General features: G+C 40.4%; 2 protein-coding genes across 6 annotated transcripts in view; one reads left to right on the top strand and one right to left on the bottom strand.

Annotated features, from left to right (window-relative positions):
- The first annotated feature begins 1,380 nt into the window (after nucleotides 1-1,380).
- On the top strand, nucleotides 1,381-11,522 carry LOC146625099 (copine-3-like). 2 transcript variants are annotated; one of them, XM_085362630.1, is made up of 17 exons: nucleotides 1,381-1,482; nucleotides 2,081-2,229; nucleotides 2,586-2,765; nucleotides 3,156-3,230; nucleotides 3,317-3,388; nucleotides 3,478-3,558; nucleotides 5,399-5,488; nucleotides 6,211-6,309; nucleotides 6,440-6,526; nucleotides 6,608-6,667; nucleotides 6,760-6,893; nucleotides 7,074-7,128; nucleotides 7,297-7,348; nucleotides 7,474-7,607; nucleotides 8,506-8,742; nucleotides 9,488-9,600; nucleotides 10,143-10,206. In XM_085362630.1, the coding sequence occupies exons 2-16, from the start codon at nucleotides 2,098-2,100 to the stop codon at nucleotides 9,596-9,598; spliced, it is 1,599 nt and encodes a 532-aa protein (XP_085218756.1). In that variant the 5' UTR covers nucleotides 1,381-1,482; nucleotides 2,081-2,097; the 3' UTR covers nucleotides 9,599-9,600; nucleotides 10,143-10,206. The 2 variants fall into 2 exon arrangements, with proteins under 2 accessions (XP_085218756.1, XP_085218755.1); XM_085362629.1 differs by lacking the exon at nucleotides 9,488-9,600 and having other exon boundaries at nucleotides 10,143-11,522.
- A 1,684-nt stretch (nucleotides 11,523-13,206) lies between these two features.
- idi1 (isopentenyl-diphosphate delta isomerase 1) overlaps nucleotides 13,207-15,381 on the bottom strand; it is a 7,687-nt gene continuing 5,512 nt past the window's right edge. For 2 of the 4 annotated variants that reach the window (XM_085362635.1, XM_085362638.1), the window contains exon 7: nucleotides 13,207-14,003. In XM_085362635.1, the coding sequence (XP_085218761.1) occupies nucleotides 13,791-14,003 (213 nt within the window). In that variant the 3' untranslated portion in view covers nucleotides 13,207-13,790. The remainder of the gene's footprint in view (nucleotides 14,004-15,381) is intronic. The other 2 variants (XM_085362637.1, XM_085362639.1) reach the window with 1 other exon arrangement.

Genomic DNA, 15,381 nt, shown 5'->3' with positions numbered 1-15,381 from the left:
ATCATTTGATGTCTGGAGAAGTAAGAGATGTAATATAAAGAGAACGTGGTGCTGACTCTGTGAAAGATGTCGCAGAAGCTGCATGTTTTTTCACTGCTGGAAAGACTGTATACATTCATGTCAGGCTCACATCACAATAATCAGATTAATATTCAAAAAGAAATGTTCGGTATGCCAGCACAAGAATGACCAAAACTGAGTGACCCTAGGTGGTCCTGTTGCTTTGCTACGCATAAAACCCTTCCTGGCAGGTTGTCTGCAGTAATGAGAGCGCTGGAGGAAAATCCACAAAATGCTGTAGATGCAAGAGGATTACGCTCTCAGACTGACTCCACGGGACTCCTTATGGTCTTCAGAAAATTTCTACGTGAAACAAAGATTTTGTCTGAGAAGCTCCAGTCAATAAATATGGACCCTGCCAAAGCAGCCGACCTTAATGAAGCCTCCGACAGACGTTTGAAGACTGCCTCAAAGAGGAGAGCTTTGATGAGCTGTGGCGTATAGCCACTGAAACATGCAGTAGTTGCCATCTTTCTACCATTGCCAAATCAAAAAGACCAAAACAAACATCTAGCAGACTGTCTGATAGTCTTAGTCTTATCTACATTTGGACAGAAAACAAATGTCAACAGCAAAGATGCCTTTACAGTCTCTATATTCCTTCCCATTATAGATAGGTGAGATCATTTCTCCATATATGACTCTGAATTGCAAGACTTACAAACTGAGATGTGCCATACAATACGACTTCTTGAAAGAAACAAAGCAAATGGCAGAGAGTGCCCATCCAGTTTGTGACATTCCTGGAACCTTGGAAGGAGGTCTTCTTGGAATTATTTTGCTTGTGCAATTGTCTGTGTTTCCTTAGAAGAGGTAATGATGCAATTAATAGTTTTAAAGCATTTTTGTGGATATTTTGTTGACTCCATTTACACATAGGGGATTTACACATACATCACTGAAGATGTGCCACCCTGCCGAGATCTCTTGCCCCTCCTTTGCCACCCCAATGTAAAATTTTCTAGATCCGCCACTGCTGAAGTAAAAAGTGAGTTTTTTTCCCCATATTTTGCAAAACCATTATCCAACACTAAAGTATGTTTAAACTCTTGTGCAGCTCCACTTTTCACGTAATAGATCATTAGCAGGACAAAATACTGCATATAAGTTTGAAAACTGTACCCAGTGTTTTGTTTTTTGGCTTTACTCGAGTTTAAAGTAGTTTACACTGGTTTTATATCAGATTGATCATATATCCCCCTCTTGCCCTTAGCCCCCCACCCAGCCACCCGCACACACAGATTCCTGGTGACGCCCCTGTTCGTTTAAAGTGGTGGGCGTGGTTTCGTGCTTTCGAGATTAAGCGGACGGGAGCTACTTTTCCTTACAAGAGCACTGTGCCAAGGGAGTGTTACCAGTGTCGGTTATAGTAGCCAATATTTTCTTTCCGTGAGTCCCATAACGCGTCTCACACTTTCAAAGGTAAGCCTGAATTTAAACTAGCTATTACTAATTTTGCGGAAGTTGACGTGGTATACCAGCTAACCTAGTTAGTTGTCAGTTTATTAGCCCTGTGAGCCTACGAGCAGTCTTTTTTTTTTAAGTGCTCTTTAGCTTTTCTGCTCCACACCCACTGCACGGCATTAATGGTTGTGTCACATTTTCCAAGACACTGTGCAGCAGAGAAGCATTGTACGTAAGTGAATTCATTGGCTACCTTAGTCATAACGGGATAGTGTAACGTTAGCACCCCTAATGTAGTGTAACGTTAGACCGCTAATAGTTAAACGTAATGTCGAAGCAAAAAAATCCTCCCGAAAACAAAAAACAAAACAAACCCGTCTGTGTGTTAGAACAACATCACTGCCTAGCTGCACGACTGGTTTCGTTTAGAGGGAGGCTGGGAGGGCTAACAGTAGCGTCACAATTGTATACCTACGTAAACAAACGCAAAAATGTCAGTATTTCAGGACGATCTTCACTAAACATTACCACAGCCACTTACTGTTAAATCAGTGCTCATAGTACTGTGTAGTGCAATGTCTGTTTTTTTAACATCTCTATGTTGTTGTCTTCCCAGTTTATTACCAGTCAGACATGGCTGCCCAGTGTGTAACCAAGGTGGAGCTGACTGTGTCCTGTGAGAACCTCCTGGACAAAGACGTCGGCTCAAAGTCAGACCCCCTGTGTGTCCTGTTAATGAACAGCTCTGATTCTCAGTGGTATGAGGTCAGTGTGTTTAGCAGGTCTAAATGATTTGAGTGTCAAACCCACCATCATGAGCCTGTATTCCATACCAACTTTGAAAGGAACAGATAGATTCCTAAGAGTCTCTCCCTACACTGGAAAGCTGATAAGACAGGATATTGGAAAGCCCACATGTTCTCTAGGTGCAATCGGTTATATCACTGTAGTAGGAGAAAAGCTACAGTTCAGTGTTAATTGTTAACAGTGTTAAAAGCCCCCTGAAGGGATAGTTTCCATTTCCTGTTTCCTCACTGTGTGTCTCAATACAAACTACTGCTTTGTGAAGAGTTCACAGCACTAATTTCTCTCTGACTAACTGATGCAATCTTTTCTAACAGGTGGGTCGCACAGAGAAAGTCCAGAATTGTCTCAGCCCAAAGTTTGCAAAGAAGTTTGTCGTTGACTACTACTTTGAAATAGTGCAAAAGCTGAAGTTTGGAGTTTATGACATTGACAACAAGACAATTGACCTGACTGACGATGACTTCCTGGGTGAACTAGAATGCACCCTGGGCCAAGTAAGGTTTCCTTCTCTTTTCCTCTTTCTGCAAGGCTGAAGGTTTTCAGTGTTCAACATTTCAGAATTAATTTCTGTTAAATGAAGTAAACAAGATTTTGCAGGTGCAAAACTGGTAGGACTTATACTTTGCTGTAAGAGGACACTACAGTGTTACCATGTTGCAGATGAAGCATTAACATCCCTGATAAGCAGTTGCTGGTTCGACTCTTATCAGTGTAATGTGACCTCATGTGTTCATTATGCCCGATTTGTCATTTGCTTAATGGTCTGCAGGCTGCTGTGTATTACTCATTTATTCTCTTGTCTTCATTCTGAGCCTATTCATTCAAATTATTTTGCTGTGGCTAATTGTCTTTGTCAAAGTGCATGTTTTTTTGCTTGCTTTTAGGTTGTATCTAGTAAGAAACTGACCCGACCGCTTGTGTTGAAGAACAAATCACCAGCAGGGAAAGGGACCATCACAGTGAGTGATGCAGAAAGCTGCAGATAAACAGTTGGATGGTGTTGTTTTGCTTTTGTCTCAGTCATTTATCTTTAATTGTGTTATAGATCAATGCAGAGGAAATAAAAGACAATAGGGTGGTGAATTTTGAAGTGGCAGCAAGAAAACTAGACAACAAGGTATGGCTGATACAGCATTATAACTTAAATTCATTCTTTCATTTTTAGGTATTATTGACCTCATTCCCTTTATTCATTTTCGTACACAGGATTTGTTTGGAAAGTCCGACCCCTACCTGGAGTTCTACAAGCAGACAGAAACAGGCTGGCAGCTGGCTCACAGAACAGAGGTGAACACAAAGCTTTTACACTGCTCCTGCCTATCCAAAAGATACCAAATAACAGAACTAAAAGTTGTAACTAGATACACAGTGACCATCAAAACGACGAAACAATATTGCCGTAAACAGTTTATTTTGCGACACCACGAAACAAACGATAGCGTAAAATGAAACGATAGACGTTTTTATATCGTCATCTGATATATATCGTCATATCGAACAGCCCTACTTCTAAAGAAAACTAATATATTTAGAAGACACATTATTTCTATTTGCACACAATAACAAAATTACTCCAGAAAAATGACCGGGGTCAATATTATTAGTACCCTGATAAACGGACCTTTTCATTGAGCTGTAGCACAGACCATTGCTGTGCAATGATGTGATTTAGCTATTTAATGTTCAGAGGTTGTAAAATGAAGAGGGGAAGACTATCTTTAAATTTACACATACTATAAAAACATCAGGAGAGGTTTGAGCTGTCACTGGAGAAAGCGTCATGCCAAAAATGAAAGCAATCAGTTTAGACTTGAGAAAAGAATTGTTGATGCTCACAGAGGAGGAGATGGATGTGCAAAGTTATCACAGCATTTCTGAGTGTCAAGAGCTACAGCGAGACGTATCAATTCAATATTGTTATGATTGGAGAAAGAATGGAGAGGCGTACAACCCAAAGATCATCATCATCTCCACAGTGAAACATGGTGGTGGGAATATTATGCTGGCGGATGCTTCAGTGTGTCTGAAACTGGGAATCTCATCAAGGTGGATGAAATCATGAAGAACGATATGGGAAGTAAAGCAATGACCCATCAATTATGGCAGTCATGGCGAAAAACTCTCTGCAGAAGACCAAATTTTCTCCTTATCTCTAACTTTTCTCTGATGGAGGAACAGTGATTTTTCTCTTCACCCTCAATATTCAGGGTGAAAAGAGGAACTTATGATGGTGTAACTGTTAAACACAGCTTTTGCACAATTATTATTAGCTAACACTAGCTTAGTTAGCAACTGCTCAGACACACATAGCTGCTAATTATCGGTGAATTACATACATCTCTCTCTTGGCAGTGTGTACCTCACAACAGGATGTATTATTTATCTGATAATACAATTACAATGTTCCATAAGGCACTAACAGCAGAACACTCTAGTTTAGTGACTGGATTTGGTGGAGGTGAGGCGTAGCAGATGGCTTTAGGCTGTCTCTTCTCATCTACCTGTCAAAGAGGCCACACCCTAACTTTAAGTCTTAACCAAACAGGTGAGTGATTATAAAAGCTAGAGAGCCTGATACAAACAGTTTTCCGTACCAGGTTGTAAACCTGTTAATTTAAATTTTGAAGTTTGGCATTTTGAGAAGGGGGTTGACTCTGTTTTAGAGTCAGGCTCCAGACTCTATATTGTTGTTGTTCAGTGAGTCATGGCATTAACTTAAGCCTGTGCTTTGTTTCTCAAATACTGAAAACCGGTTTTGATCCAAATGTGAGGGTGTATTTATAGCTTTTCTTTCTTGGAAGGACTGGGCTCTTGTTTGAGACCAAATAAGCTCCAGAGGGGAAAAAACATTTTTCCTCCTCCATGTGGTGCTCCCCAGCACCTGATCAAGAACTCTCTGTATGTCTGATACTAAAATTTCCTTTGTTGGATAACAAACTGTAGCTGTAGCTTTTGCGTTGTTGTTATTAGGTGGGCCGCCTACCAGTTGGTGACACAGCATCAACAAACCACAGATGAGATAAAAGGAGCATATTTGACATTTTCTCCAGTGACATGTTGACTAAACCAGACCGACTGGACTTGTAGCATCCTGCAGTATCTGATTGTGATGAACTGTTTTTCTCAGGTGGTGAAGAACAACTTGAATCCAACATGGAGGCCGTTTCGAATCCCTCTGCAGTCTCTCTGTGGAGGAGACATGGAGAAGCCAATAAAAGTAAGTAAATGATTTCAATCCACTGGGCACCTACAATCACTCTGATTTTTCTTGTTGAGTTCAAATTCGCTGTTCTGCTTTAGAGCTGTCGGAGTAAGTGGTACTTCAAAACATACAAAGTAACTAGCGTGTTACAAATTAGCTTGATGATATTTTTTTTAACCTCTGAAGCAAACATGTCAGGAAGGAAGCACTTTCCCACCATAGAGGACAAGTGAGTTATTTGTGAATCAAAGTATTTGTATTTTTACATCTCTCCATCATTTCCTGTGTGATGTGTGCGTGAAAGGACCACATTGGGAACAAGGCGGGGTCTCTGCAAGGTGCTCGCCACTTTTATCAAGTTTACCATTCGTGAAAAGCAACACATACAAGTCCAGTCATTTTACTGTCCGCCTCTCTTCAAGAACACGTGGAGTACAAAGTGTTCATTTGAGTGTTTCCTTTGCATGTTGTTTGTTTCTTCTGTTTTGTTTGTCTGCAGAGAGGAACTTCACCAAACCTTTTCTCATTTGTCTATAATGGCATCCAGCACTGCGGATATTTTTAGTTTTTATTCGTAGCCCTCCTAGTTACTGAGAATAATCCCATTTCCACAGAGAAAGTATTCTTAGCAAAGTCTGGTTATTTATTACTTCTGCTTTGGGTGAACTGACCCTTAATGGAAGATTTTCCCCTCCAGTTTAACTCGATCACGACCAAATGTTTTTGCCCGTTTTCAGGTTGAGTGTTACGACTACGACAATGACGGGTCACATGATCTTATTGGCGTCTTTGAGACGACAATGAAACGCCTCCAAGAAGCCTCACACACTTCTCCGGTATGAGAGTACTGCAATATGTGGGCAGCTCAAACATTTCTGCACTGTGTTTGAGTTGATGGCTAAAACTGCCCTTTGGTCTCTGACATTGCAACAGAATGTGGCCTTTACTGTGGTTTTATTCTTGCAGGCAGAGTTTGAATGCATCAACAGTAAAAAGAAACAGAAGAAGAAAGGCTACAAGAACTCTGGTGTTGTGAGCGTAAAGCTTTGCCAGGTGTGGTACTGATTTTTGTTGTTGTTTTGTTTTTGCTTTTTGCTATTTAAACTGACTTGATGACCAGTATACTTGTTCCAGGTGGTGAAGGAGTATACATTCTTGGATTATATTATGGGAGGCTGTCAGATTAACTTCACTGTGAGTCTCGTCTTCTCTGTTTCTTTTCCGTTTTCATTCATTCATCTTTGCAGTAAGGTTTTCTATAGCTTCACCTGTATGTTTGCCAATAGGTGGCCGTTGACTTCACAGGTTCCAACGGGGATCCTCGGTCACCCCAGTCTCTGCATTACATTAGTCCCCAGGGTGTTAATGAGTATCTCACTGCAATCTGGTCAGTGGGTAATGTCATCCAGGACTATGACAGGTAGGAATATATTTCACATACCTGGTATTATTAGTGTAAACTATGAGATATTTAAAGCTACTTAAGTAGAGTTGTATGATAGGGACTCATTTAACTTGGCTGATAACTGTATCAACTTATTGGCAATGCAATCTATGGCTCATAATTCAAATAAGCTTTTGGTTTGTCTTTCATGTTTAGTGATAAGATGTTTCCTGCATTTGGCTTTGGAGCCCAGATTCCACCCACATGGCAGGTAAAGCTTCTGTTTATATGAAATGAGACATTTCCACACCACATAAGACAGTTTTTTGTTTGTTACCATACTGTAGATTGTGCTTTGACATTGTTAGATCACACTGTGAACCTGTGATGTTTGCTCTAATTTGCTGATTTTTCTCTGTTATAATCTATTGTGTTACAGGTTTCCCATGAGTTTCCGCTCAATTTCAACCCATCAAATCCATTTTGTGCAGGTGTGTTTACAGATAAATGCACTGGAGCTGATGTTTCATTACTTACTATACACATGCACCCTAGTACACTGTAGTTCTCAGTTTGTAGTGTGTTTAATCAATGGTGTCTGTATGGGTGTGTGTAGGTGTTGAAGGTGTGGTTGAAGCCTACAGAAGCTGCCTGCCTCAAGTCAAACTGTACGGTCCCACCAATTTCTCCCCGATTATCAACCACGTGGCCTGCTTTGCAAAGCAAGCCCTCCAGCAGACCACTGCAGCTGTGAGTATTTCACCTCTTCAGCTCACTCACTGTAGGCAAGGGCTTTCAGTTTCATATTTGAAATTTAATTTAATGCTTTAACATGCGGACCATCTACAATTGACAAAATAAGAGATTGATGCATGCTTAACATACAACCCCACCCAGTGGATGAACTGAGGGACTGCACCAAGGGCTGGTATAAGGTAAATAAGGGTTGTTCAATGCTGTGAATAATGCAAACTCCAACATTATGGAGTAGAAGGATATGAGCCTAGTAGGTTATCTTTTACTCTACAACTCTGTGAGCATTTGCAATATTCCAGCCTGCACTGAAGAGTAAGAGATATTAGTAATGTCATGAGTAGTGCAGTCTACAAATTCATATGTTTAGTCATCGGTTCTAGTAAGATCATAGTGTGTTAAAGTCTTAGCACTCAACTTGAAAACCTTGCAAAAACATTTGCTTTTGGAGCGAGCAAACTCAAAAATGTTTTTTGTACATCCCAAATCCAAAACTAAAAAACTGCAAGTGTTTGCAATATCTCTTGGAATTTGTGAGCCATTATTGGATACTGTATTTGGGAAAATAATTAATCTTACATCATGGCCACATATGCTGTCCTGTTAATAAGGAAAAAGTGGGTTATGAATTCACTACCTCATTTATACTCTCAGTAAACATTTGGTTCAGGCAGTCCTGTCAGTGTAATGGTTGTATAATCTTCACATTGAAGCAGGTGATTTAATAATAGCTTGATCCAAAGCTACAGGATAACAGGGGATGGGGCTTTCTGATGCTCGAGGGGCACTAAGCAGTAGAACTGAGCAAATATCAGAGTTTTGATGAGGATTCAAAAGCTTCTTGCTTACATGTTGCTGTAATAGTTGTGTTTTTGTTGTTGTTGTCTTCTTGTAGCAATATTTTGTTCTGCTGATCATCACTGATGGAGTGATCACGGACATGGACGAGACGCGCAACGCTATCGTCAACGCATCTCGCCTGCCCATGTCTATCATCATCGTCGGGGTCGGAGGGGCGGACTTCAGTGCCATGGAGTTCCTGGATGGAGACGATGGTCGTTTGCGCTCTCTCACTGGCGAGGCTGCCATGAGAGACATTGTCCAGTTTGTACCATTCAGGCAGTTTCAAAATGTAAGTGACAGTAAAAACATCAAGTTTTTGTTGTTTTTGTTTTATATCTATATGTACCAGGTTTCTGGATGCTGTTAGCTTTGGGTGTCCCCCTGATTTTTCTGTCCACATTGCATGTACTTTGTTTTTATTTTTTTTTCTAAGCTGACATTAAAATTACAAACTAAACGGAGCAGAGTGTTTCTCGAGCCAATACCACTTAATCATATATATCCAAAGTGAGGGATTGCCTGCGCCTCAGCCTAAAAATCATCTAAGCTGTTTTCACACATGAAATGTTGCGGGAAACATGTTAGGACAACCAGAGAATGTCCCTTCTCACATTTTCCACATCCCAAGAACAATGCCCATGTGGGCCCACAGTGGGAAAGTGTGGGTGAACTGTGGGGTTGTGTAGGCGGGGCAAACCCACACTTACACCATGTAAGTCCCAAGTTGGGTGTGCTAATGCTGGGTCTCTGCTTCGTGTAGTCCACTCTATGGGCTGCCTCACTGGAGCCTTACATTTCATGCCAGTGAAATATGCTGTTTGGTGTAGGAGAGGAGGTTTCATGGGCTCTTCCCACATGAGTGCGTTGTTAAAAGAGAGCCGGGAGGCTGACGGCCGTTTAATGTCCAGTCTGACTGAGACTGACAGATGCATTACCACAACCTGTGTAATGTCTGGAAACATGCAGAGCTACAGCGCATGTGTGGAAACAGCTTTAGCTTATCTCTTTGCTTTGTTTTATCCATTTCTTTTCAGGCGCCCAGCCAGGCTCTTGCCCAAAGCGTATTGGCCGAGTTACCTCAGCAAGTGACCTCCTTCTTCAGTTCATTGAAACTGAAGCCTCCCCAAGATCCTAGTCCTTCATAGGGGTACCTCAGAAATATTAAGTCATAAACCCTGCTTTCATCTAACTTCTCCTTCACCTGCACGAAAAACTGCAGCAATGAATCACTGCATGCGATTCATCATCAGTCTGGTACAACAAAGTCTGTCGTACTGTCTGACTGAGTATCTGTGGCTCTGGTTAAAGGCACTGGTGGCACTCTGACTTATATTAAAGGAAAATTCCTCTATTTACGTAACGCTGTTAAAGCGGCACTTTGTTGTTAAAGTGATAAGCAGTTGAGCACATCTTTGATTGGTCCAGGAGTTTTGATTAATGTTAGCCTACCACCGGCCTCAAAAGTATAATCATCTCTGCTGGAGTGTGATGTAATTACAGCCTCAGAAAGTGTCAAGATAACATCTGAAATCCAATGTTTATTAAAGTGTGTGGAATTTTCCTTTAAGCTCTCTTCATTTCCATCACTCTCTCCTTGCTGTGTTCAATACTCGTGCAAGGAATCAGTTAAAAACATGTAGAATTATTTTCCTCTTCACTGTTTTTGACTTGACTCTTTTTGCTCTTCAGGCACCGAAGGAAGCGCTGGCAAAGACCGTGCTGGCTGAAGTACCAGGTCAGCTGGTGGATTTTTTTAATACCATGAAACTGAGTCCACCCAACTCCAACCCTGCAACCAACCCTGCAGGCACTGTGTAGCAGACTCATCTCATCTCCAGCAACTATAGATCACCTCATAGCTTCCTCACATTATGCAATCACCACACTGAGATAATAGAAAACACATCCTACACAATCACTCTCCTCGGTTGAATAATCTGTTATTGCTTTTAGATGCTAAAACAGGCTTGGTGCTTTTGAGATTACAGTGAATTCTAAAGCAACTGCAAAATAACCCACACTAAGATTTAAGGCTTTAGTGTTAATGTAATATTTACTGAATAACAGGATATTCAGATTTACAAGATAAAACACTGCAAAGCAGTGTGATTAATTTTTTTTAATGCGTGTTTGTTGGCTCCAGAAGCAAATTATAAAAATTAGGTCAAATGTAGAATAGGGAGTTCTGGGCTTCTCTGCTTAGGCTGCTGCCCCCACGAGCCGGCCCCAGATAAGCGGGAAAAAAATGGATGGATGGAGGTAAAATGTAAAATAATAAAGATTATCTTTTGATAGCATCATACCACATGTTTATTCTTGTTGTTTTTGGCACGTGGAGCTTCTTCTAAAAGCTGTGGCATTATTGCACATTTATAGCAAAACATTATATTATTCTGTTTAGTTAGAATGAAATGCCAAACCCAGAGTATTATTCTGAAATGATGTTGTGATAACTGGAATGTATAATGCCAGTTTCTAGTTTTGTGTCAGCTACATTTAGATACTTTATCACTTGGATGAAGATTAGCAAAGTTACCACGGGATCATTTCTTCAACTGGACCAACAACTAAGAGGAACATAAATCGGTATTAAACATGCTGGCACAGTAGAAACCAAACTCAGGACTGATCGTTAGTCATATATAGAGTCTAAATGATACAGTAGTCTTTAAGATCGATAACGATATTTGGTGAGTTTAATAATCTGATACTTTGATATATAGGCAGACTTTTGTTTTTTTTTTCTTCTCTTACCTTGTTTACTCTGCCCACCTTTGCTTGTTTTGTGGCTTTCCAAACATACATGCTGCCAACAGGGAAGCTGCATGTTTCAAGGGCATATCTACCGTAACTTCTTTACCTGATACTGAAGGATTGGCAAACAGCTAACATTGTTCGGGTGATAAATGGATCAGGTCCTAGTCATGTACATTTATGGGGTTTTTTTGTTTGTTTTTACCTTTTTGTTTTTATATGGTTTTACAATGAAACGAATGTATCACGTTTCATCTGCTTTGTGGTCTGAAAGAAGTGGGAACTGTGCCTTCATTGTGCATTAAGCATGCAAATAAAGCCTATTTTATTCAAACAAATTAAATCAGAGCGTCATTTACCCCTTACAAAGAACTAGAAACTGTTTATTTCTCATGCACACAGTAAAGTTGAAGCCATTTCTGTTGCTACTAATGTTAGTGTTATGTTAATTCCACAGCTTAGTTTAGGATGTTGATCCACTCTGCTGGTCTTGAGTGTAAGGATTTGTGGATACAGTCATGTACGGTATTTAAAAGACAGACGAGGCTTTCAACTCTGCAAACTAAAGCCAGTGCGGAAGTGCCCTGAAAATGCATTCTTTCTAATGCCCACAGTATACATGTGTATACTGAAGAAATATGTTCATAAATGCAGGGTGTGTGCGTGTGCACAGGCACATATGTATGTTTATATTTGAGAATGTATTCATGTATATACATATAAATGCAAATGTGTCCATGTTTCTGTTTGTTTGCAGCTGAACATATATATCAGGATAAAGTTTATTGCTATCAATTTTCCATTGACTGCACGTCAGTACCTAGCTGTCGATGCCCCATCTATTCTGTCCTTTACAGCTTTACAGTCCTGTCTTTCTTGTTATGTCTCATGTGAATGTTCCTCTGTACAAAAAACAAAACTTAGAAAAACCATTCAAGCCAAGACATCGTGCTATTCAGCTTGAGTTTATTTTCAATATCTTTTATCATTTTTCTTCAGTTCCAGTTTAAGATTCATGCTTTTCCCCCCACCCAATTTAGAGCTTATAATGAGTGTCTGTATGGCCTTTGTGACGCTGGTGGAGAGTTGCTCAGACTCTAGGAGGCCATGCTGAAGAGAGGGCGAGGAGGAAGCTCCAGCTGCAGGATGCAGGGAACTACCTGTCACCACTTCCTGTGTGGTGAGGATTTCGGAGCTATGCGTTACCTGCTGCTTCTCTTTAAGAGTTTGAATGTAACTTCTCACCATGCGGAGGAGTTTAGGTGTTTTGTAGAATAAAGTTATAAGAATGATCTTTTAAGCCTATTTAAAGAATCACAGAAATATTGAGTGATGTTACATTAGACTGTTTTTTTGCTGCTCTTTGACTTCAGCAGGAGGAGGTGAACCTACAGCTGGGAGCGATTCCCTGGTGGGTGTGAGGATCGTATTTCCGTTATTCCTGGTCTGTACCTCAGACAAGAACTGAGTCAGCTTTTTGAAGTTTTCCTACAGAAAGACTAAGACGGCAACACACTCCTAATGATTTGTCTTCTCAGTGTTGCCATAATGTTTTCAGTTGTTAAATACTAAACTAAAAGCAGATAATTCAGTGTTGAAATATTCCACAAAAGTTCCACATTAAGAAAAGTGACCCCAGACAGTCTACGAAGGTGTTTTTCTGTCCACAAAGTAAATATGATTCAAGAATCACCAATTACACGATTTCAGCTAAAAAAAAATTCACATATCAGCTTTCTCTAGATTTAAGTCTTAATGAATAATATGTTCATTTTGTGAGTTACATTCCCCCCGTGAGGCAAAGAAACGATAAAGCAAAGTATACTTAAGGGCAGACCTCCCATGATATTGCCAAATCACCACCATATAATCTCTCCCTTGGCCTCTCAGTTGAGGTCTGGTTTCAAAAAGCTCGACTTGATATAAGATGTACAACTTACCGAAATTATTACCACAAAAATCAAGGTATTATTCAGCTAGTAGTGAATCAATTGAATCTAAAATTCAAAAATAAATGCTCGTGCAAAGTTCACACAAATACTTTATTGTGTAAAAGTGTACAAAGATACAGCTTGTTCACTGATGTCACTGTCAACAATGCAGAGTGATAGCAGTTGTGACTTAGAGATACTAATCCCCTCAGGCTAACGACCTATAATCAGGCACTTCACATTATTATATAAAAATAGGTTGCTGCCTTTGTGGAGCTGTTCTTATTTAGTGTCACATTTCCTGCTAACATCACCTTCTGCTCAGGCTGTGAACCCAGCTCATCCGAACTATTGCCTGAAAGATGACACGTGAGCACTACAGCAAACGTCTGATCTACAGTGAAGATGGATGCATCTCAGTGCTACAAACCTACATAAATCACCTTATAGATCACATGACTAAGACATTCTTTACTTTGCGTTACAGTGCTGAAGCTCTACACCTTCTCCAAAGTAGCTAGTGGAAACCTCACATCTTGAGTGGAGGTTTATTTTCAGTTCTCCAGCAGCTCAGCCGACTGTATTTTTATGTCAGTTCTGCATAAATCAAAGAGCTTGAAATGCTGGAAGAGGAGCCGGATCCTGGATAGAATTACATGCGGTGGATTTTGTGGTGATCCATGAACTGTTTGAGGTTCTGCAGGTTGTCCCACCACGTGAAGAGGAAGGTCTCTGCAATGAGACTGAACCAGGGCGTGATCTCCAGTTCTTTGCGCTTGGCCTTCTCCAACATCTCCTTCAGCTCCTCTTTGCTCACATAACAGTGGCTTTTGATCTCATTGGGGTCTGGATTCAAGTCCACATCCTGTGGAGAGGCATAAGAAAGTCATGCATCAAAGACAATCCTAATAGACAAAAGGCAGACTCGCAGACAAATGAAATCCAGATACACGTTACATCAAGATAAATGAAAACAGCTGTCTGTAGAGTTAATTTGCTCAGGAGTAATCATGTTTTTTGCTCCATTCCTGCTTCCTCTAAGCCGGTACTCTCTCATATTGTCTGCACCTTGTAAACATGAGGCCTCTGTGCTCATACCCAGAGCTGTATGCCTTTGAGACCACATTAGGGACGCTCTCTATATGATACAGAGTCATGAGCCATTACTTGCACATACGCTGACCTCATTATAGGAAAAACTGGACATGTTTAATGTGGGCTGTCACAGTTTGCATGCTTAACTTTAAATCATCATGGAATTGTATCTGTAGAACACCTTAAAATTTAAGGTGATAATATTCAGTTGTATGATTGTGGTCAGTGACTCACTGAGCTAACATGCACCTAATATATGCGCATTTTAATTTTTGCATGCCAGTCACAAACACACACATTAGAGCAGTTTCACCTGAGGCAGGTCCACCTCACATCAGTGTCCTGCAGAGTGACCACAAGTTAGTTTGAAGAGCTTAATGATTACATCCTGTGTACATGAAGCATATTCCTAAATGAAGCTATTCTTTTAAATCCACAGAACTCATGTACTCAGAGGTAAACTCAGGCCAAGGGTTGTTATTTACACGGGTGAAATGAAGCTGTCACATCAAGCCTGCACACTGTGTAAGGTAGATTTAGCCTTTCAGGTTAAAACAAAAATCACTGAGTACAGTGGATATAAAAGTGTACACATCCCTGTTAAAATGCCAGGTTTTTATGATGTTAAAAAAAAAAAACAAGACCACAAAAAATTATTTCAACTCTTTTCCCACCATTAACATGAACTTTGACCTCTGCACAATTCATCTGAAAACCAAACAGATCTGTTGTGGGCAAAAATATGAATAATTAAAAACGTACAATAAGGGAGGCTGCCAAGATACCTACAGCAATACTGAAGGATGTGCAGGTATATTCGGCATGTACTGGTTGTGTGCTACATATGACAACATCCTGTATGTTGTCACATGTGTGGACTATGGGGCAGGGTTTCAAGACGGAAGCCTTCTCTGACAAAGAAAGACATCCAAGCCCAGGCACAATTTGCAAAAAAAATGCTAAAGTCTCTCAAAAGCATGTTACCATCCCCATGGTGAGCCATGGTGGTGGCGGTATCATGCTTTGAAGTTGATTTTTATCAGCTGGAACTGGAGCTTTAGTCGAGGTGGAGGGAATTATGAACACCAGTCGCTTTTGGCTCAAAACCTTCAGTCATCTGCTTGAAAGCTGAAGATGAAGAGGAATTT

The sequence above is a fragment of the Diplotaxodon limnothrissa genome, linkage group LG9 (genome assembly GCF_057381915.1).
Source record: "Diplotaxodon limnothrissa isolate DT_005_m linkage group LG9, D_limnothrissa_male_GT1.1, whole genome shotgun sequence".
In the NCBI taxonomy this organism is placed as follows: Eukaryota; Metazoa; Chordata; class Actinopteri; order Cichliformes; family Cichlidae; genus Diplotaxodon; species Diplotaxodon limnothrissa.
This window is presented reverse-complemented; position numbering and strand designations above follow the sequence as displayed.

Bases quoted from the DNA above. Each gene is read 5' to 3' on its own strand.
- LOC146625099 (XM_085362629.1), top strand. From the start codon at position 2,098: ATGGCTGCCCAGTGTGTAACCAAGGTGGAGCTGACTGTGTCCTGTGAG. The intron at 2,766-3,155 runs GTAAGGTTTCCT...GCTTGCTTTTAG, and splicing joins TAGAATGCACCCTGGGCCAA to GTTGTATCTAGTAAGAAACT. The intron at 5,489-6,210 runs GTAAGTAAATGA...GCCCGTTTTCAG, and splicing joins ACATGGAGAAGCCAATAAAA to GTTGAGTGTTACGACTACGA.